The sequence below is a fragment of the Myripristis murdjan genome, chromosome 1 (assembly GCF_902150065.1).
Source record: "Myripristis murdjan chromosome 1, fMyrMur1.1, whole genome shotgun sequence".
Classification (NCBI taxonomy): Eukaryota; Metazoa; Chordata; class Actinopteri; order Holocentriformes; family Holocentridae; genus Myripristis; species Myripristis murdjan.
In genome coordinates, this window is record NC_043980.1 from 10,813,968 (window position 1) to 10,835,390 (window position 21,423).

Genomic DNA, 21,423 nt, shown 5'->3' on the forward strand with positions numbered 1-21,423 from the left:
AATGCGCATCTGTCACTGTGTCTGTCTATGTGAGAGTTCATGTTGCCTACCCTCATGCAGATAATAGCCACTCTAAGGTTGGTCCCGCCTAAGTCAACAGCAAGCGCACTCTGTGTCTCCAGGATGTGATCGATGTCCTGGGAGAAAGAGTCTTTCACCGGAGGGAAACAGAAAGTCTTCTGGAGGGGCTCGTCCAACTTGATGGTCCGCAAAAACTTGAGAATGCGAGGCACCGCATTACCGTCGCCATAGATCTTAGAGCTGGTGGTAGAGAGGCATATGTGTTGGGACAATTCAAAATTGTGTTCACATTATACCAGTTTTTATACTGCGACAGCCATTTCTTTGTTCTACGAAAGTGAATTAATTAATCATGAACTTAATTTTAACACAACAGCCCTGCATCTCCCTCTATGGGCTAAAACATATATGGGCATATGGGCAGCATCTCAATCAGTGATGACAATAACTGTCACTGTGAGTAGAATTGTTACCACGCCCGAGAAAAAAATCGGTAATCTGTTATCATAGACACACATCCCTGTTTAATTGTACTTCCCAGCCCACTTTATCACATCTTTAAAACTGCAAACTAGACAGAGACCAGCTGCAAACTGTGCTAACACAGTCATCACAGTTAATGGGGACTGGCTACAATATAGACAGAGGGCAGAATACTTGGAGATATGCTGCACCTGGAAGAGTAGACAACTTTCATATGATAAGAAAAGTTCAACTTTATAGAAGTGTATACATGAAATAGGCCATATTTTTTGTGTGGCAAACAGTATGCATGCAGATGATTTGGCCCTGTGTCTCATGGACAAACCTGGTGCAGAAAGTCTTATTTTGGTGATCAATTATTAGTTTGGATAAGGAAGGCATAGTAACATCATAGTCATAAAAGTGACATAAGGCAAAGCAATGCAAAAGGTCCCTTTGCTAGGTCGTAGCCTCCTCACAATCCCCCTCCCCTCTTTCCATTGTTTTTTTTTCAAGCCACTTCCTACCCCCGCCCCCAGACGTGGTGAGTCAAGGCGTTGCATATACATTTCTGGTTAGCACAAAAAGTCTTCCCTGCCTTGCTCAAACAAAAAAACACAATAGGCCAATGTAACAGACATTACAACAAACATTGTTTTCACCACCTGAATTGATACTGATTGAGACTGTGCAGTGTTTAAGCTCAGTCAGTTAGATCAATGATTAGCTGAAGTTAAAATGCTCCACATAGCATCTTTAACAACAACAACTGAGGAAGAAGAGAAGACCTGGAACATATAGGGGAGAAAATAGGGAGGAAGTTCCTGGGAAAAACAGACATCTGTGTTGCTCTGTTTTCCCTATTGCAACTGTGACTCTGACCTGAATAGTCATTGAGAAAATGGATCGATAGATTCAAGGACGTGGAAACAGAGGACAAATGCAGACAGAGAGACAGATAAACTGTAGATTGGTCTCACCAGGGGTATCTCTTTCCAAACTGCAGCTCTAGTGCATGGTAGATCTTATTCTGAGTGTCAGCATCTCTCACATGGAGAACGTTTTCACCTGGTAGAGAGGCAGATGATGTAATCATGGTACAGATACACAAGCAAAGGCAGGACATTCAATGAGGGGATAGGGAGGGCAGTCTTTTTTTGTATTGTGTCTGTGAATCCATGAACACTTTAGCAGAAAATTTTCACACAACCCGACAATCCTCTTCTTATGTTCAGAAAGAAGTAAATGCTTTGGCCGCCAACAGATAGAAGCAGAGTGGACTTTCAACCCAGAAGTATAATAAGGGAGAGAACATGTAATGTTTTTGTTTCTCAAAAATAAAATATATAAGGACAAGACAAGGACGTCATTTTTTTGAGAGAACAGGAAAGGTTAGAAGAGCCCCTTCAGTAGGAGGAAACAGAAAAAATGATTTTTTTCACTGGAGTCCTGAAGAGTTCATTGCTGGTGTTTACCCTTCCTTTCTTTCTTGTCTTGTGCTTCTTCGCTGTATCTACTGTAGCTAATTGTACTTATTTAACTTTTACTTGATTCCCTGCCAGTGTCTTAGGCATGCTAATACTAGCACACTTGATCAGCAATAAATACTAACTACAAAATATCAAAATTTACTCATTTGACATAACAATCACCAATTCCAAACCTCCACAGCTGTTCTCATTTACTACAGCTGAAACATTTATGCATTTACATAAACATTAAATTATTATGTAGTAATTATTTAGTTTAGGTCGACCAATGATGAAGATACATACTGCCTTTGAATAATATGCTAAGCATTACGCAGAGCACTCAAAAGTGCCACGTCAGTGCATTGCCGCACCTTACTAAATTTGTAGTGCTTTCTCTGAGTAGTGCCTGTCTCACTATCTCATACCTGTCTCTTTCCTCCTGTCTATCCACACCTGTCTTCCAATTTCTTGCTCTATCTGAAGTGTAAACAGAGCCACAAAGAAACTGGAGAGATCAGGTAGCAGTAATCTTCCATCAGAGTTGTATAGGAGGTTACATTCACTAGCTTTGACTAACAGGTTGGCCAGGTACAGATGTCAGTCATTATTTTTCCACTTGTCACTATCAGTTCTTCCACCTCCACCCCGTCTACGCCTGTCATTGTATTATCGAGCAATGTGTCTATATACGCTGCTTTTTGTTTCCAACAGGATCTGTCTATCTCTCTAGCCTATACCTGTTTCTCTGCCAGTCTGTCTCGTTCCCAGGTTGATGACTGGTGTGCCGAAAGCCCCAGCCTCTCGTACCCCACAGCTGCTGTTTCCGATCATGCAGCCAGCGTGGCAGACCAGCTGGATGAACTGCTCAAAGGGTACATGCTTCACCGCCCGGAAGTTGGGGTGCTGCTCGATGCCTTTCTTCCGCATCACACGCACCATCTCCTTACTTCCTGTTCACATGAGAAGGGGCAGGACAAGAGTCGGGAAGCAGATATCAAAAATTGGGAAAATATTGTTTTTTAGAACAACTAAAGCAAAACATGCATCAATTGATTTGATCAAATCATGTACTGGCCACTGTGTAACAATCTTCAATAAAATAAATAAAAATAATATAATACAATCCTCAATAAAATAAATCAAAGACCTACACACAACAATAAAATCATGACAAAATAAAAAACATGTTACATAAAATAAGCTAGATGATATAAACAAGTACAAATACAAACTGCTTATTGAAAAACAGGTTAACAGATAAAGATTGTGGCCAGATAAAGTATGGTGGACAGTGTGGTGGCCTATGGATAATAAAACATAATGTAGTAAAGACTCCTCTCCTAAATAATAGAGGTTGTGGCTTCATAAACAGCAGTAGGCAGTATTTTCACATTAGAAGATGTTCATCATCCTGTTCAAAATTTTTACCCTGCACCAATATGCACTTCCTCAAAGTCTCAAAATTTTATGAGATTCATTTTCTAATTCTGAAACAAGTACAAGGGAACTGGATCAGTGTTGATCCTGAGACTAAAGGTGCTCTTGGTGCACCTCCAGTTCTGTTTAAGATCCCTGTACATGAAAGACAAATAAAAACATCATAATCCCCATATGTATATATGGGGAGCTGTCAACTGCCTATAACTCAAATGTTAGGGGGTATTAGTGGTGACTTAAAGGTATGAGTGTTGATTCAGAGGCTGTTCTGCCTTGCCAAAAAAGTACATATGACACAGTACATGACAAAATGCCAAATACAGAGGTGGAGCTTTAGTGAAAATTCAATCAGGAAAACTGGATTTTGCACATGCCATAGTTATGTTTTATTGTCATCTGCCATTTACTCTCTCAGGCATGTCACTGACGCTGTCTGGGGCTGTCACTGAGCGAGAGCTGCTGTTCACGTCAGCTATTCACATGAATCCAGTAGCATACCAGCACACCTTGATTTTATCCTTCCATCTTAAAAAACAAAAAAAAAAAGTTTTCTCTTTGTGCTTGCAGTTGGGCATGGGCTGTCCCTTCTCCTCCCCATCACCTCCAGGTCTTTGCAGATGTCTAAATATGACATTCATCTGTCACCATTAATACCAGTGTCTGTACTCCATGTGGGGTTTATTACACTGTTGCGTGGAGCTACTGCCCCTTGAAAATCTCCCTGTTGAGTCTAAGTGCCAAAGACTTCCATCATCAGAGACTTCATCTTCACTAATCTTTGTTGTCAACCAAGAATTTTCCTTACCTTCAATAAATTTGTCTCGCCTGACCAAACTGTGTTATTGCTAGACATTTGAATGTCACTAACTGACTTTTTGACTTTTTTCTTATTATTTTTTTTTAGAAGAATAACTCAAATCTCTCCAATAGTAAGAAGGAAATTAATCTTGCATCAAACAATTGAAGCAATCTGATTTTCATTCAAAACAGATTTCAATGCACTGGTACATTTTTTCCCTACTTTCTTTCAGTAAAAACAAAACAAAACAAAACAAAACAAAAAAAACACTTTTTTTTTTGCAGGGTGGATTTTGCTTGGAATTCTTTTGAGGGATTAAGAAATTCCAATTCAATTATCCTCCCGTGGGTTTGGCATGACTTGCCAAGAATAGTGAAACTCGGTTTTCTTGCAGCACAATGCAGAGAGAGCAGCAATTCAACACCATCCTGACATGAGGAATTTAGTTGTTATTAATTTTATTATTGCTGCCTTAAGCATGTGATTCCTACTCCAATTTCTGAAAATAGTCATATGGGAGAAAAAAGAAAAAATCTACGGACAAAAAGGGTGAAAAAAAGAAGAAGAAAGACAAAACTTCAGATTTGAGGAGGTTTAACTAACCGGCGTCAATGTTTGGAAAGAGGATGAGAGTCCTCTTATTGAAGGAGAGCAGCGCATCCAGCATCAGCTCATAGATCTTGATGGAGGTCTGGATGTCTGTGGTGACCGGGTGCTGCAAAGCCACTATGTAGTCATGCTCACGCACCTCATCACCTGCAAGACAAGGCATTACACACCACACACAAATACACACACATACACAATGCAGTACTTATTAATACATTTTTGATAATGGCATTGTACAGCATGCACAATGTTTACACGTTTGGTTTGTTTCAACAGTCCTTAAAAAACACTTTAGCACGCACACACACTTCCTGCTCGTGTCTGTTTACCCACTTACCCAGCCAGCACTTGATAATGTCCTTGTAGTCTTCCCTGTCGTGAACTGACAGCAGCTTGTCATAGGAGGGGCAGCCAGCCAGCAGGATGCGAGAATGGTCCTCACACATGGCGATGAGGTGCTGCTCGGCGCTGCGTGTACAACAGGCGTGGTAGTGGGCCAGTTTAGTGATGGCGTGGCGTATTGAATCATCAATTGTGCCACTCACCTGGGGAAGGGAGAGGGAGAGAAGACATCCAAAGATAACTACAGTGATGGCCAAAACTTTAGTCCCAAGTACAAATTGTATTTTTATTCAGAAACAAATCTCATGTAAAAACTGTTTCAAGTTTAGGATTTTCTCAAGTGCTGTAAACCACCATGAGGCTTGACACTGCTGGACTGGCCTGAATTTACTTCTGGGAATGTCCATGAGCAAGTCATGAGCCATTAGTGTATATCTATATATCTATATCTATATCTATATCTATATCTATGTATGTATGTATAAATATATACACACACACACACACACACACACACACACACAAATAATCAATAGTATTGTTCACCCCTTACTCCTTACCTCTCCTCCCTCCAGGTGCAGTATCCTGATGTTCATCAGAGCAGCAGCAGTTGCTAGTGCAAGGGCATCAAAGCGGTCGCCATGGACAATCAGGACATCGGGGTGGAGCCTCTGTAGGACATCAGGGAGTTTGACCAACGCCAGCCCAACACTCTCCACCATGGCTGCCTCATCCTCCCCTCTGACTATGGTATGGAGCTTTGAGCTGATGTCAAAGTCATCCTGCTCAATCATACGAAAGGTATTCCTGTATAGAGGCCAAGTGGAAAAGTAAAATAACAAGCACAGAAAAGAAAGAAGAAAGAAGAAACAAATGATAAATATCCATTCTTAGAAAGATAGATAGAGCTGGGGCGGAGCCAGTATGTGTGTTCTCAGAGATCTGAGAAGTCAGTGTGTGTGTGGGAAGGAGAACTAAAGGAAAAAAACAAGGTCAGAAATAGTTTGCGTAAAAACACTTAAATAAGGTGGAGAATTGACAAGAATTATGAGTGAAAAAAGAAATACTAGAAATAGGCTTAAGTATTCCATAAAACAAGTCAAATAGACAATTCTATTCGCTACCATTAAATCCATAGTTGCAAAATCATTCTGTCTGCTTGCATGTGTGTGTGTGTGTGTGTGTGTGTGTGTGTGTGTGTGTGTGTGTGTGTTAGAGTGCAGATCGGGCTGCAGACTTTTATCTGAACCCAAGCCAAGCCTGACCTGACCCTTTGGATCCCTTCAGGTATCCAGACTCTAGTGTGTGAGACATTTCAAGCCTTATATAACCTGCACCACTACCATTACTGTTAGACCCCCAACAGCATACAAGGAAAACTCCCAAGAAAACCTAATTAAGTAGAAATAGGTCATACATGTATCCTTAACCAGGACGGCTGAACATGTGTAACATCTGCCAAGAAAAACTAGCAAATAAATAGTAGCAAAGGCAAAAGAACAGATGATACAAGAGACCATGAGGAAGTGAGTTATTATTTTCCCAATTTATTACAAAAAACACACTATGTAACAGAGTTTAGATTTAAAGGTTCTGCATTTAACAATTCTTGTTAATTTTTCAGAGGACTACCAGTTGATCTTACCCATAGTCGTCGATGAGATGTGAACCGAGTACCACCACTTCCAGTTCAAACTCGTCAGGGTGGAATTTGATCCCAGACATGATGGGGGCCAGTTTGGAATAGTCTGCTCGGTTACATGTCGCCACACACACCCTTAGCTTCCTCTTAGACTGCATTATCTGGAGATAATAATCACATGCACACACACACACACACATACATTAATAAATGTTATCTGAATTTAATACACAGAAATCATACACATGCATCCATAAGCACATGATGCACCACTGCAAAAGATGACAATTGCACAAATAGACCATTATTGTCTATTGTCAACTTATTGTCTATTGTCTCTTGGTGACTGTGGTCACCAAATGGTGAGCAGTTTTCTGTCGTTTGATAAGATGATTAATTCAACATACACTACTCACAAAAAGTTAGGGATATTTGGCTTTTGGGTGAAATTTATGGAAAATATAAAATGTTCACGCTACAGTGATATTATATCATGAAAGTAGGGCATTTAAGTAGAAGCATACACTGGTGATTTCCTCATCTCAAACAATTTCTTGAAACAAAAGCCAACAACAGTGGTGGATATACCACAACAAAAAATGTTAGTGTCAATAACTTGTCATGTGCCCTTGAGCATCAATTACAGCTTGACAACGACGTCTCATGCTGTTCACAAGTCGACTTATTGTCTGCTGAGGCATGGCATCCCACTCTTCTTGAAGGGCGGCCCTCAGGACATTGAGGTTCTGGGGTACAGAGCTCCGAGCCTCTACACGGCGACTCAGCTGATCCCATAGGTTTTCTATGGGATGCAGGTCTGGAGAAAGTGCAAGCCACTCCATTTGAGGTACCCCAGTCTCCAGCAGCCGTTCCCTAATGATACGACCTCGATGAGCTGGAGCATCAAACACCTGATGTGAATTTTGCCGTTAAACTCCTTGTTAGAGAACAGCAACTTGTGCAAAAAGTACTGAAACACTGAACAGTTGGACATGTGCATTCAAAAGTTTACAGAAGGTCACATTAAGTTCACCTGTAAAGGTTGTAATGCATTTTAGGTTCATCCTGAAATTTCACCCGAAAGCCGAATATCCCTAACTTTTTGTGAGTAGTGTATATACATGTTTCAGATTTTTTTTAAAAAAGCTACAGTTAGGGACTTAGCAAATCCTAAGCTACTCCAAGCTACTCCAAACTGCCACACAATGCATAACACTTTTAATGCATGTGTATGTTTATATATTGTATTATTACTTTAGCTGCTTACACAAAGCATACATATGAACTTCTTATGCAGCTTTTTGATATCTTTTTAAGTTTTTGAGAAATCACAGTTAAACTTTTACAGAGCTAGATTATAATGGGTGTGTACTGTGTCTGTCTTGAAGGGGTGATGTCAGCTCTCTCATACACACTCATTAGCTAAGCCATTTTACACAATTTAACAGCTGTTTTCCTGTGTAAACTTTCAAAATTTCAAACAAACACACATATTTATCATTAAAATATTGAGAGTTTTTCTGCTCATTCAGTTTTTGAGCATTTGTTTGAGTTTGTGCCATTTTCAGTTCAGTGTAACTGGTCATTCTGCACTGATTTCAGCTACTTCCACACACTTGCTACTGAATGTTTCAACTGTCAAGCTGTTCCCACAATTTTCAACATACATACACATAAAAATACAAAATGTTCAGCTATGCCTCCTCTAACCACTGATACCTTTATCTAATTGATTCTCTCTCTCGCTCTCTCTCTCTCGCACGCGCTCTCCCTCTCCTTTTTCATAGCAGACATTTTGGAGCAGTAGAACCTTAATTAATGTCATTAGCAACACCTGTGTTTATTTGCCATTTCATTTCAAAACAGCTGCTGTGAAAACTGTCTAGTCTCAGGAACCCACGCACAACACACCTGACAGACACTGAGATGTCTTTCTGTTTGCTGCCTCGCTCTCTTTTTCTCTCGCAAATATGTATTCTCTCAAATGTAATTTTTTGGTCATTTTTATTTCTACTTCTTGTGAATTTAATGGTCCGTTCAAATAAAATACTCAACGTTTTTTATACTCCTGAAGTTACGTTCCACTGAAATAATACTACCATGTACACGTTTTTCACGCCAACATTTTATTGTGTGATTACACATGCGAGTGTGCTTCTAAACAACCAACGACTGCGCTACACACACAGACACAAAGTCCTACCTGCTGTTGCTCATCCATCAAACTCCTCTCAAGTTTTTCTTTACTCCTCTGCATTGCCAGGTAGTACAGCTCCTATAAAACAAACAAAGAAAGACAACAGAAAAGAGTGGAGACAAGTAGTTAATGCTTTGGAAAGCATATGATACCCAACACATAGAATGCAAAGACACAAATACATTTCATACTCACTTGGACTTTCCTATTATGGAGGCGCTGTGGTATGAAAACAAAACAAAGCTAAGCTAAAAAATACGTTTTATGTCAAATGAATCAGACACATTATACAGACACACTTTCCTCCAGCAGTTCAAACATGGGACTGTGCACATGGCAGGGCAAAGTCACAGATCTCTCAAAGCTCTTGGAAACAAGGACAAAGTTTACAAAAGCAATTTATTGGCTGTTCAGGCACAAACGGGCACAGCTATGTCCACAAGCACTAATGAAAGAGTGCACTGGTCTCACCAGTGACGCCCTAGAACTAACCTTAACTCTGTCAAGGTTAGTTCTACGGTTGAATGACAGGCTAAACAAATCATACTGACCGTATGATACTGAGATATTGATATGAAATACTGTAATAGAAATGAGTCACAGTTTTGGTGTGGTGCTTTTTATTTTTTATTTTAATTCTTACTGGAAATACTAATAAAATGGGTTCTGTATCAAACAAGCATGTTTTCTTATAGCTGGAGATTATGATTTGTAGGCCAAAGCATCTCTGTAGCACCACAATACTTCATTTATAAACAGCTTTACCTTTAAAAATTGCAACTGGTGGTCTTGCATAATGCACTTGGCCATAAAGCAAGTTTGATCATACATTGATTAACTGCCCAGCCTTACTTATTTTCTTTGCACTTCTAGGGGTACAAAGGCAAGGGTCATCTTGATATAAAATTCCACCAATTTCACTGAGTTAGAGCACTAATTTTACAACAAATATCAGAAAAGAGAGGTCATTGTGGTCAACTGTTGATACCATTACTGTCTGATTTCCACTACAGTCAGGGTGCAAACCATCTTCGGCAGTCAGTGTGTGAAGAAAGTTATAAAACACTTGTGGTATACTGCTTTAAAGTGTTCTCCTGTGTCCCTGATCTAAATATCTTACTCTGAGAAACAGAGTGAACAGTGCTTTCACTAAAACCTGAGCTGTTTTAAAATGCACGCCTAGTGAGACTTCATGACCAGGCCAATCTTTATCACAACCAGCTGGTCAAACATTTATTGTCTTTACCAACTTATTGTTATTCTGTGTCACAGTGCAGCTGGAGCCTATCCCAGCATGCACTGGGTGGAAGGCAGTGAAAGCCTGGACTGCTCTCCAGTCGCTCACAGGACTTAAGTGTAGAGGGTGCACTGAGTTGACTGCAGATCTCTACCGGGCGTAATTCCCCTTTTCCGGACAACAGGCTACCCTATGTTCTAAGCAAGACTCAGCTAGGGATGGGCATTGAAAACCAGTTCTGAGTTGGAGCTAGTTTCAAATTTAGAAAAACTGGGACATCATTAAGAAACGAGAATTTCGTTCTGCTTATGGGTCTCTGTAACCAATCTGGTCCTGTACGTTCACCATAGAATAAGGTTTCTACGTGATAGCATCTAAACTGTAGTTATGTGATTCGTTCAGGTAATTTATTTATGAGGACTATAACAATGAACTCTTTGGCATAGACTACAGGGGCAAGGATTAAAAATTGGCCTACTTCTGATACGCCGATACTTTATTGCCACTACAACAGAACAGACTGGTTTTGTTAGAGATGTTGCGATTATAAAATAAAACTCTGCACTGTCAGTTTACAACTACTTGACAGACTCTACAAAAAGGGGGCAAGAGCTTACTAACAGCCATGGTAACACACAGCCAACTGCCAACTGCTGGCTTACGCGACATCACAGAATTGATTCAGGTAAAAATCTAAATTATGCAGTTTTAAAACAATCTCCATAGCTCAACTATGTGCTTGACATGACTGTTGACGGTTAGCATGGCAATCACAAGGGCTTCCACAAAGCATAATGTTGCTGGTCCTGGCACCCAAGTATCTCTAGTATTGTTTTCACATATCAGAAAACAAGTCAGACTGGTTTGGATGGAATATATTAAACATTCCCACAGAACAAGTTGGAGTCAGGTATTTGTCAGTATAGGATTTAATTATAGAATACCTGTTCTGTAATGTGGCATAGCCCAGTGTGTGGGATTTACTGCCACCAAGTTCCCTCTCCTCTTAACTCTCAGCCAGCCCAGCTGCAATGTTCCTCAAACTTGCCCATGAAAAAGCATGCGTATGAACATGCAGGGAAATCCATAGCTGAACCATATTGTTGTTGACAGAAATAATTCTCAAATAGGAAGATAATTTTATTCAAGATGAACTTTATCTGTTCCAAACGTTTGTTTAAGAAATATCTTAATGACTTTAAACCCAAGCCATGTGATACACTGCTATATGTATAAACATTATATATCCTGAATAAAAACCGTCCCTCTATTTGACAATAATCATTATCAACAACAGTATGGCTCAGCCAGAAAGACGATTTACAACAAAAAATTTTACAGTAAATATGACCAACATTTTTCCATATTTACTGAGAACAATTTTATGATTTGGTCAGGCAATGACAAGGAACTTTCAAGTTTACTTTCCCATTTAAATTGACAGATCAAATCAATCTCTTTTTCAATAGAGCTAAGAATCTGGAGGAGATCAAGACAAAATAACCACAACAGTCCCACTAACAAACAATCTACTGAGATTCGAGAGCAACCATCCATTCTCCCTGAAAAGAAGCTTACCTGTGAGTAAACGACAGGCTTACACGCTTCTGTAGTACAGAAGATTAATTCACCTCGCAAAGTAAAAACATGCTTGACTGGTTCAGTGTAAAGATCTATCCAGAATCATGCCTTCACTCAACAATAGAGACTGTTAACAAAACACAGAGGAAACACCTATCCATCAAGAAAAACAAAACAGAAAGACCTTAACTCTGTAAATTTTGTTTTAACCTACAATTATTAAATCTTTAGTCACAAAACACTGGTAGGCTATATTCTGTCATCTGACCGGACAGTTAACAGTTTAAAGCAGCCTCCTTTGTTTATATACAAAAGGTCAAGAAGTCGGAGGGATCATCTTGTGAAGGCGGATTCACGTGCGGGTAGACCCAAGGCATTTATCATGGGAAATTTCCCTTGTAGATCATAAACCTCGTAGCAATATGGTGAAAGCTGACAAATTCAAGGATACACACAGAAGTACAAAAACAGGTCCTTAATTACCTGTAACACTACCAATGTAATTTATTTACTATTACGTCAAAGAAATAAGTATTTTATTGTTCAAACATCTCAAAAGGTAAAAATTTGGATCAATGAGCACAGGCATGGCATTACATGAGCAGATATAATATCACTTGCACCCCAACATTTCTGTGAACATGGACATAAAACTGAAAAATATTAGGATTGAAGATGTGTGGTCAACCACAGAGGTGATAATCTTTTTAAGAAAAAAAAAAAAAATGGAATGGAATTGGATTCATCATCTGAGAACTCTATATCCTACTGGCATGAATGAAGAAATTCTGAGTCATGGAGTGATTTATAAACAGGAGAAAGACTTTGAAATGAATGTGGTACTTAACTGGGAGCCAGCGCAGCTGCTGAATAGTAGGGATGATTTGCTCCCAGGAACGCTTGTGACTGAGAACTTTTGCAATCAATCAATCAATGCCATAAACTGGGTTTCAATGTATAGCGTTGATTGACGCTGAGATTCTATGTGATTGCATTCTCCATTAAGTCACAATAATTGGTGCATTCACCTATTAACCTCCCTGGCCTACTTAAATAGGGATTGTACCCTTGCAATTGTACACACTGATGAAGGCTGGATGGCCGAAAAGGTTTTGTGTATTGTCAGACAAATGATCAAGTAAACTTACTGAATGAGTAGTACTCTTAATACACATAAGAGGCTCCTGAATGGTTTAAATAACTCAGAGAGGAATGGTGTTCACTTTATGACAGCCTGACGAACAAGATTGAAATCACGTCATCTGAACTTGCGTCACTGGCAGCTTGCCCAGTTTGCAGGAGCATAGTGATAACAATACCATTTATCCTTTGTAATTCAACTGACAGGTTGAACCCCTTACTTCTGTTCATTGCTGAACAGAAGACGTTTAATATGTAAGTTTAAACCCGTTTGAAAACTGGTTATTGTACAGCTCGTGCAACACATTCTTGTACTTATTTCACTACAGCCTCTCTTGACACTGTTGACTGAATTACTGTTGTCTTCTAAATCCACCATGTGTACTATATCCACTTCCAGCTAAACTCCTGGAGACAAAAAAAAGAAAAAAAAAAAAAAAGTATTTGACATATGGTCAAAAACGATTTGCTTCTTCCAAGTGAGCGACACCTGTGCCAAGTATCACACTGATTAATTTATCTCTGCCTAATCGACAACGACATTGTAAGTGGCCACCGTCTCAAGATGTGGTTCCATCTTCCATCTTGCAATCGCCGAGTCGGGAGATTACAAGTTTGCTGTATACAACTCTACAACAGACTGTGAAGCACATGGAAGACAATGACTGTGACACAAACCAGTGATTTGACAGCGTCAGTTGCAAACAATAGACGCAAGATGGAGGAAGGGAGAGACAACACATGCAAAGAGTGAGAAGAGGCAGGCTCGTGTAGAACATGGCAGAAAATGTGTAAACTTTGGGACCTACAGCGACGAGAACCTGTGTTTGCCACTGCTGGGGCTGAGTACAACTGTTGATGTTACTGTTGTAATAACTGGCTGCAAAGGTTGCATTGAGTTACATTATGGTGCATTTCAAGCTCGACTGAGAAAAAATTATTTTTAGGCAAATACACATTATTATGTTTTCATGATGTGTTTAAATGTAGTCTTGAAAAATTCTGTTTTTGGTAGTGAATAAATGCAGTTGTTTAAAGTATTTTTTTTTATGTTTTCACAGCAATATAAAATAGATGAGAGGGAGTTATGATCTGTTTAACTTCCTAACATTACTTCTTATCTATATGTTATAATACATAAATATTACACTTTTTCCATTAAACAGGTTTTGTCAGCAAAAATGTTTTAGTATCATTAAAACATGAAATAAAAAATGTTAATTTGATATTCAAAATCTTTACTTTAAGCTTCCTAACTACATTTGCAATATGCACGTTAAATAAAAGCATGCTCACTGAAAGTACCCTTTCACTGGATTTACCATAGCACCTGAAAATGCTAAAATCATCAAGCAACTGCTTTTGTGAGGACCATGAACTTTGTTTTCTCAGCATTTAAAAATAATTTTAATTCAGCAGAGCAGTTTGTAAGGACTCAGCTGCAGTCTGAAGCTCTTGTACTGCCTGTGCTATGGAGGTACCATGCATAAAAAGATAGATAGGTAGATAAAACTTTATTCATCCCTGAAAGGAAATTCAAAAAAAAGGACAGTATCATGAGCATGGATGTGTATTTTTGCTTGAATGTACTAATTTGCTGTGAACCAAAGGCCTATACCGGTTCTACCCATTCAATTTCTGTGTGTTTGTGTGTGTGCATGTGCGTTTATGCTTGACAACTAGTAAGTAGCGTGCACTAGGGTCTGATAGCTGACGTTAGCTAGCTAGTTAACGTCAGTGATCAGTAGTTTGACAGAGCATGCTAAGTGTCCACAGTCAAATACCCTGTGGTAATCTGACAGCAGGTGAATCCAAAGGTTCTGTTTTCCATCCTCCTCCCTCTGCAAACTCACAATTTTCATTGGGTGCTGAATATTCCTGTCAAGATTTGATATGTGGGCATGCACACACTAAACAATTATGGAAAGATAAGGCCCAATGAAATCAAATATTACAGCTTCAACTCTGCAGAGTGAATACCTTCAACTTCCCTGGACTACCCAGGACTCTGCCCAATCTCAATTCGCTGCCAAATTTATCTTGAAAATCATGTAGTCTTGCCCGACCTTAACAAGAGGCAAAACTGTCAAGAAAAAAGTTTAACACCCAAAACTGCAGAGAGAAGCAGTGCAAGCTAATGCTTGAGTAGCCATACATTAGCTCAGTGCACTAGCCAGGTTGGTGTTTAGCATGGTCTTTACTCCAGGAAAGGAGTGGAAATTTACCCCAATTCAGTTCTAAATATGAGATAGATACAGAGATAGCGTATTTTAGAGTATTTTATTAGCCCTGTAGGTGATGACATAGCAAGTAGTGATTATGTGATCTCATTTTCAGTTCACAGCTGCTGAAACGAGTTAGGCAGCTATATCAGTTTGCCAAACTTTTTCTTAATACCAAAGTTAGACTTAAAGAATTTGATTGGCAAAGGTTTTAATGGAGAGTTTTACTGTACCATAATGGCCTAAATGCTGTTTCAGAAGCATGTTTCCTATTACAAGAATGAAACAAGAAATATGCTGTATTGCCACACAAAACAGTACCAGTCCATCCTCCGGATGAAGGCAATGCACTCAGGGTGTGCTACGTGTCTGTAGCACATCCTGATGATGTATTACAGCCAAAGGAAAATATGAACAAGGAAACAAAGCATTTAAGGCCCATTCCTTGTAATCATGCCTTTCTCCGACCCTCTCAGCTAAGACATCACACCACAAAATAATCATAATTCCAGAAACTCTTACGGCTAAATCCTGTGGTTTAGCGTAAACCGCATTCAGCGTGCCCACCCACCCATTCTCTCTCTCAAACTGTCTCGCAGACTCTCTCACACACACCCTGTGATGTCTAATCAAGCATCACAAGACAGCATCAGCAGCCAGCACTACGGTATGGGGGCAGGGAAGCATGCAGGAAGGAGAGACTAAATGAGAAAGTGGAAGGACAATGATACACAGACAGACAGAGAGAAAATGAAGAGCAGAGATATGAGATAAAAAAAAAAAAGGAAAGGGTGAGGACACTGAAAAAAGCCATCTGACTCACATGAGGGTTTCTGACCACAAACCCCGGATGCTTTTCCATCCCACACCTTTGTGGATTCCCAGCCAAATCACTCTCCTCTCGTTAACAATCCGTCTATCCTATATCTATCTATATCTCACTCTACCCCAGACAGCTTCGCTACCCTGAATCACAGAGACCCAGTCCAAGCCAACAAAGCGACAGACGTACAGAGAAAGGAAGACAGAGAGGGAGGGTGACATAGAGCTGGGGGGAGGTGCTGTGAGGGAGCTCATTTGCATTCAATTCTGATTGGCTGAGAGGGAGGGAAGAGGAAATGTGGCTTCCCATCTGACATGCAGCATCTCTGCTAGGAGTGGCTACAGTACATCCAGTACAAGTTTGCATACATGCAGAACACACTGCAGTTAGACAGGAGACACAGCAGGTGCGTGCTTCCTGTGTGATCTATCCTAATTTCAAAAAAATATAGAATGAAACAGAATACAAACAAATAGCAAAAGCCACACTATTGTGAAAGAAATACAGCTCCCTGATCGTAATAATGCACTGTAGGTTTGCAAAAGAGCAAATAACTGAGACATCATACAATCAAAATGAAACACTGGTCACTTCACGCACAGAAAAGACAAATCAATGACAAATCAAAACTAAACAGCAGCAAATTTGTAAACACTGACATCCTGTTTTCAGTTTATTGATGGCACATTACAAGATTGCAAGGTATTAAAAATAAAAAAATTTACTCCCAAAGTCACTTCCCATTGTCCTTTAAGTTTTATGTTGTATCTTTAATTAGAAGCAACTATGTGCCAGGCATCTGAAAACACAAGTTTTCAGCATCAGGCCTTACATCGCTTATATTGATATTAATACATTTTTCCCCCTTGTGGCTGGCTAGTGAATCGGAGGCAGTGTTTACTGCTACATGAAGTCCGTCACAGATATAGAGACCAGGTGTGGTGGTGATGTGAGCAACCTGGCATAAGGAAGGAAAATGCCATAGAGAAATCTGAATGACTTTGGCAAAGATCTAATCTACAGGATAAGTGAGTTTATACTGCAAATACAGTTAGGGGTAGATGGATAAATCAGATTGCCAATAAGCCTCTCATTAAAAAACGGAAAGTCTCGTCAGCCCCTAATATGATGGCTATAAAGAAATGACTGATTTTTATTGATTGCTCACACATTTGTGTAATCAATCACTAACAGACTTGTTTGTTTACAGGCTGCTGTTAGCCTGAGTTGATCTAGTCCTGTCAAACATTATTTATGCTGGCTAATAGTTTGTTTCTGGGTTAATAAACACAATACCATGTGTGTCAGTATATCAGGTTAATCAAATGTTATAGTAAGAAAATTAAGTGAGTCAGTCAATGTGAAATGTTTATCATAAACATGAAATTTGACTAAGACTGTAATAGAAGGTTTTCCTCTGATGAACAAACACAACATCTGTCTACATATACAATACACTGCATTTTTTTTTCTTAGCCATTCCACTTCCCTTGCCCCAGTATCCGCATGCTCCAGTTCTCAATCACACAGTAGGGTAACCACAGAGGTACCCAATATACAGATGGATTTTCTTTAAACAATTTCAGCATTTCCAATCTCTCCCCTATTCTCTTCTGTGGTCAAGGTTTTCCTTTTTACTGTTTTGACAATCTCACAAAATGACCTTAGTTCTATCATTTTAGATATCTGCTGTGTTCAGAACACCTTGAACTCTACCCCACACTCATACTCCCACACAATCAAAAATGCACAAATACAGACACACAGCTATTCTCCAGCTGAACTCTGCTCCCTCTGGTGCAAGGGCACTGCACTCTGTGCCCACCTCATTGGTTAGAACAACTCCTGGGCCCTTGTGACCCCAAATCGCTGAATCTGACTGATCACAGCTGAGAGGTCATCTTTTAACAAACCTATTTAACATGATGCTGCCTACATTCATCTGCCACATTTTTTTTTTTTTTTTAAACTCTGGGTTGCAATACAGAATGGTCTTCAGAAGTGTGGCTAATCAGTGTTAATCAGTGTTACGTCTCAACAATTAATCAAAATAAATAAATAAATTTCGAATAAATCTAAATGATTGAAATTACAATATGGCCAGGTGCAAAATCCAAATTGCAGGAGTAGCAATTTTTTGACAAAGGTAAAATGTGTGACAAAACATTGTAGTGCATTGTAGGACAGAGATGTCCTGGCCTACAAATTGTATTTTCTAGATGTGAGAAAACATATTTGATTGGTACAGATCCCAACAAAAATCACACCATCATCATTTAAATATCTTTTTAAGTGAAAGTGAAAAATGTAATTTAAAATGTTTTATTCCTTATAAAATCATGAATTATTTTGCAATAGTAGTCTCTGTAAAACTAATTACAATTACTCAGTCTCTCTCCCCTTCTCTTCTGTGGTGAATGTTTTCCTTTGCACTGCCTTAAAGAACTTGCGTAATGACCTTAGTTCTGTCTGCCATCTCTTATAGCTATCTTTTGTGTTCAGGAAACCTCAAACTCTACCCCACATGCATACTCCCACACATGCAAAAATGCACAAATACAGAGACACAGTTACTCTCCAGCTGAACTCTGCTCCCTCTGGTGAAGGACACTGCACCCTGCGTGTGCCTTCACCTCAGTGGTCAGAACAACTTGCTACAAATGTGGGCGAGCTTGTGAGTGCCAAGGCCAGTTGTGTTTCCATTGTCACTTCTGGTCTTTGATTGCACATAGATGGGGCTATGTCAGGGTCAGTTTCCATGTGCTGATGGCCCAATGAATACCCATAGGCCAGACAGGGTTAACCATGGCCTGAGGCCGAATTAAGGCTCACAGGCAGGGCTTACCTGGCTTTTGGGCAGGAAGACGGGTGTACTTGATAAGTAGAGATCTCAGTGCAGCAGCTCTTTTCTCATCAACTCGCTTTTATCGCAGAAGAATAACAGTGGATAAACTGAAAATGGACAAAAGTCAACAGTATAGTTTCTTTTGTTTATTTCTATGATTTCAACATGGACTTGTTCACAATGTAGAATCATCAGGGACAAAACAGGGTGCATCCCCTGGACACGTGCATATTGAGTTTACTGCATTTGTTCAGATTTTAATGCATCAGAGATGCAGACTGCATATTTATTTACATCACTTAAACAGCTTATCAGTAAATGGCTGACTACCCATCTGTCATTGATGAATACATAAATATACTTCTTAATTCTTAACAAAATGACTGTTTATTTGCTAAACTAAGTACTTAGGGTATACATATCGTAAAGCTACAGGGCTCAGGCTTTGAAGTGAAAAGACTATCTGTGTCTGGGAGCAAACTCTTTTTCTCTGAAAAAGTGCCCCTGTAAAACACTGGAATGCTAGGAGTCCTGCCTGCAGGCTAGGATATTTGTATTGACACTGAGAAGGGGTTAAGTGCAGCTAAATTATACTAATTTCTATTGGGCTGCTTTACAGATGATCTTTTCTTAAAAGATGCTAGGCATTTGTTTAGACATTGTAATTGTTAGTACATTTATGTATAAACTGTCTAAATCTTAACTAACTCTCATCTTGCTATGTAAATGGCTTTGCAATTGGAAGGCACTTTTTCATCTGATAACAATGCTAACTAGAAGAGTACGCTCAGTAAAGTGCAGATATCCGGTGGGCATATCTACTGGCTACCCGGCTCTGTACCAACCTTATGTGCTGACCATAACTCAGGAGAGACTAATTAGCTAATTGTATTTGCAAATGCTTTTCCAAATACAAATTAAATTACTGTATGATTCAAATGTAATACAGTACAGTACAGGCTTTTGACAGAAACTGGTTTCAAAAAAATATTAAAATATTAAATAAAATATTAAAATTAAAAATTACTTCAAAGGTCAAGAGAGGTAGACAATAAATGGTAAGAGAGTGGAAATACCCAACAGAAAAGTTTTGCAAAGGTTTTGACTCACAGCAACCACAAAAGCTTCTTCATGGTACAGACATGAGTGCGCACAATTTTTTTTTAGGCTGATAGATATTAAGAGTGCAACACTATGATGTCAAATACTATATATATACTACATCTGATTCCTGAGAATTGAGAAGTGGGGAAAACAAATTCTTAGAGTGACAAGTCAATATAGTTAGTGATAAGAAGGCTGTTCCTCATTTGATAATGATTCTACTGAATTTCTTAAATAATTAGCCTATGGCTTTCCAGAATCCAGATGATTAATAACACATATTTGACATGTGGGAAGGTCAATACTGAGACTACTTAAATAAACCTTAACCTTTGTGTATGAACTTGGAGTTGCCTAACTGTCTTGTTGACACAGCATAAATATCCTGGTGCACACAGGATTCAATGACAAAGCCAAATAAAAGACCTAAACCTGGTCTAACAGAGTTTCATATAGCCTCATTTTCACCAAGCACAATTACAATATATCTATCTATTTATATAGACAGATAGATATAGATATCTAGATATATCTAGATAGACAGATAGATATCTATATCTATCTATCTAGATAGATAAATAGATAGATAGATAGATATTGACTGCTTGGTTCACATACAGCCAATGACTGGTGTGCAGAGGTTGAAAAGGTGGGAAGCATTTGATCAAATTTGTGAGCAAAAAAAATTGCTATTGTAAAAAACAACTAAAACACCCTACAACTGATTAAATATATGTGCTCTAAGCTTTGGCATTTTCTTCTCATCTCCTTTTGTCCAATCATGATCTCAATATAATTATCATCCACTCATATTTCTTATGACCTTGTACAGGTATGTCTAATTGGGTGACTCTGACAACAACCCAGCAATATAAAAACTGTCTTCTACTGTTAACGAAATGCTACCATCTAGTGTTCTTTATCAGGAAGAAGCTCCACAGCATTTTTTGTGTACTATTAAAGTTTTTTTTTGTTATCTTGATGGCCTATGCTGGAGGACATCCAGGAATGCTATGACATTTATGACAGCAAGACTGACTGATCCTACATGATCCCACCAGCAGGTGACATTTCAAATCAATTCAAGACAATTCAAATCAATGTTTGCATCACAAAAGCTACCACCCAACCACAAAGTACATATGCCCATGGGAAGGAGGTTCACAATGCAAGACTGTCCTCTTAAGTGACTTTCAGGGTTCTGCTGGTCCAAGAAAAAACAATGGAAAACAATAGCTTCCTGGAGGGCAGGAAAAAGTATTCAAACATCTACACAAGTACGCCACAGAAGCAGTAAATGAGCAAAGACCAAAACACCAGTGTAGTACAGTTATCAATGGTGGTGACATAAGCAGGAGAAAAAAGTCGAAGCAGACTGTTCTTGAATAAATGAGCAATGGCTGGTTATCACCATTGTACTTCAATGATATGAGGAGCATAGGTGTCCTCACTTCTTGACAGTGAGCTGTTACATGTTGTGAAATGTACCA

The 21,423-nt window shown here is 39.1% G+C and overlaps 1 protein-coding gene across 3 annotated transcripts in view; it reads right to left on the bottom strand.

Moving 5' to 3' along the window:
* gne (glucosamine (UDP-N-acetyl)-2-epimerase/N-acetylmannosamine kinase) overlaps positions 1–21,423 on the bottom strand; it is a 31,406-nt gene that overhangs the window by 8,249 nt on the left and 1,734 nt on the right. Inside the window, exons 2-10 of one of the 3 annotated variants that reach the window (XM_030060127.1) lie at positions 18,830–18,936; positions 8,988–9,059; positions 6,788–6,945; positions 5,703–5,949; positions 5,138–5,345; positions 4,795–4,947; positions 2,693–2,905; positions 1,464–1,551; positions 51–261 (exon numbers count right to left, since the gene is read on the bottom strand). In XM_030060127.1, the coding sequence (XP_029915987.1) occupies positions 51–261; positions 1,464–1,551; positions 2,693–2,905; positions 4,795–4,947; positions 5,138–5,345; positions 5,703–5,949; positions 6,788–6,945; positions 8,988–9,041 (1,332 nt within the window). In that variant the 5' untranslated portion in view covers positions 9,042–9,059; positions 18,830–18,936. Of the gene's footprint in view, positions 1–50; positions 262–1,463; positions 1,552–2,692; positions 2,906–4,794; positions 4,948–5,137; positions 5,346–5,702; positions 5,950–6,787; positions 6,946–8,987; positions 9,060–15,984; positions 16,264–18,829; positions 18,937–21,423 lie in introns of those variants that run through there. The other 2 variants (XM_030060109.1, XM_030060118.1) reach the window with 2 other exon arrangements.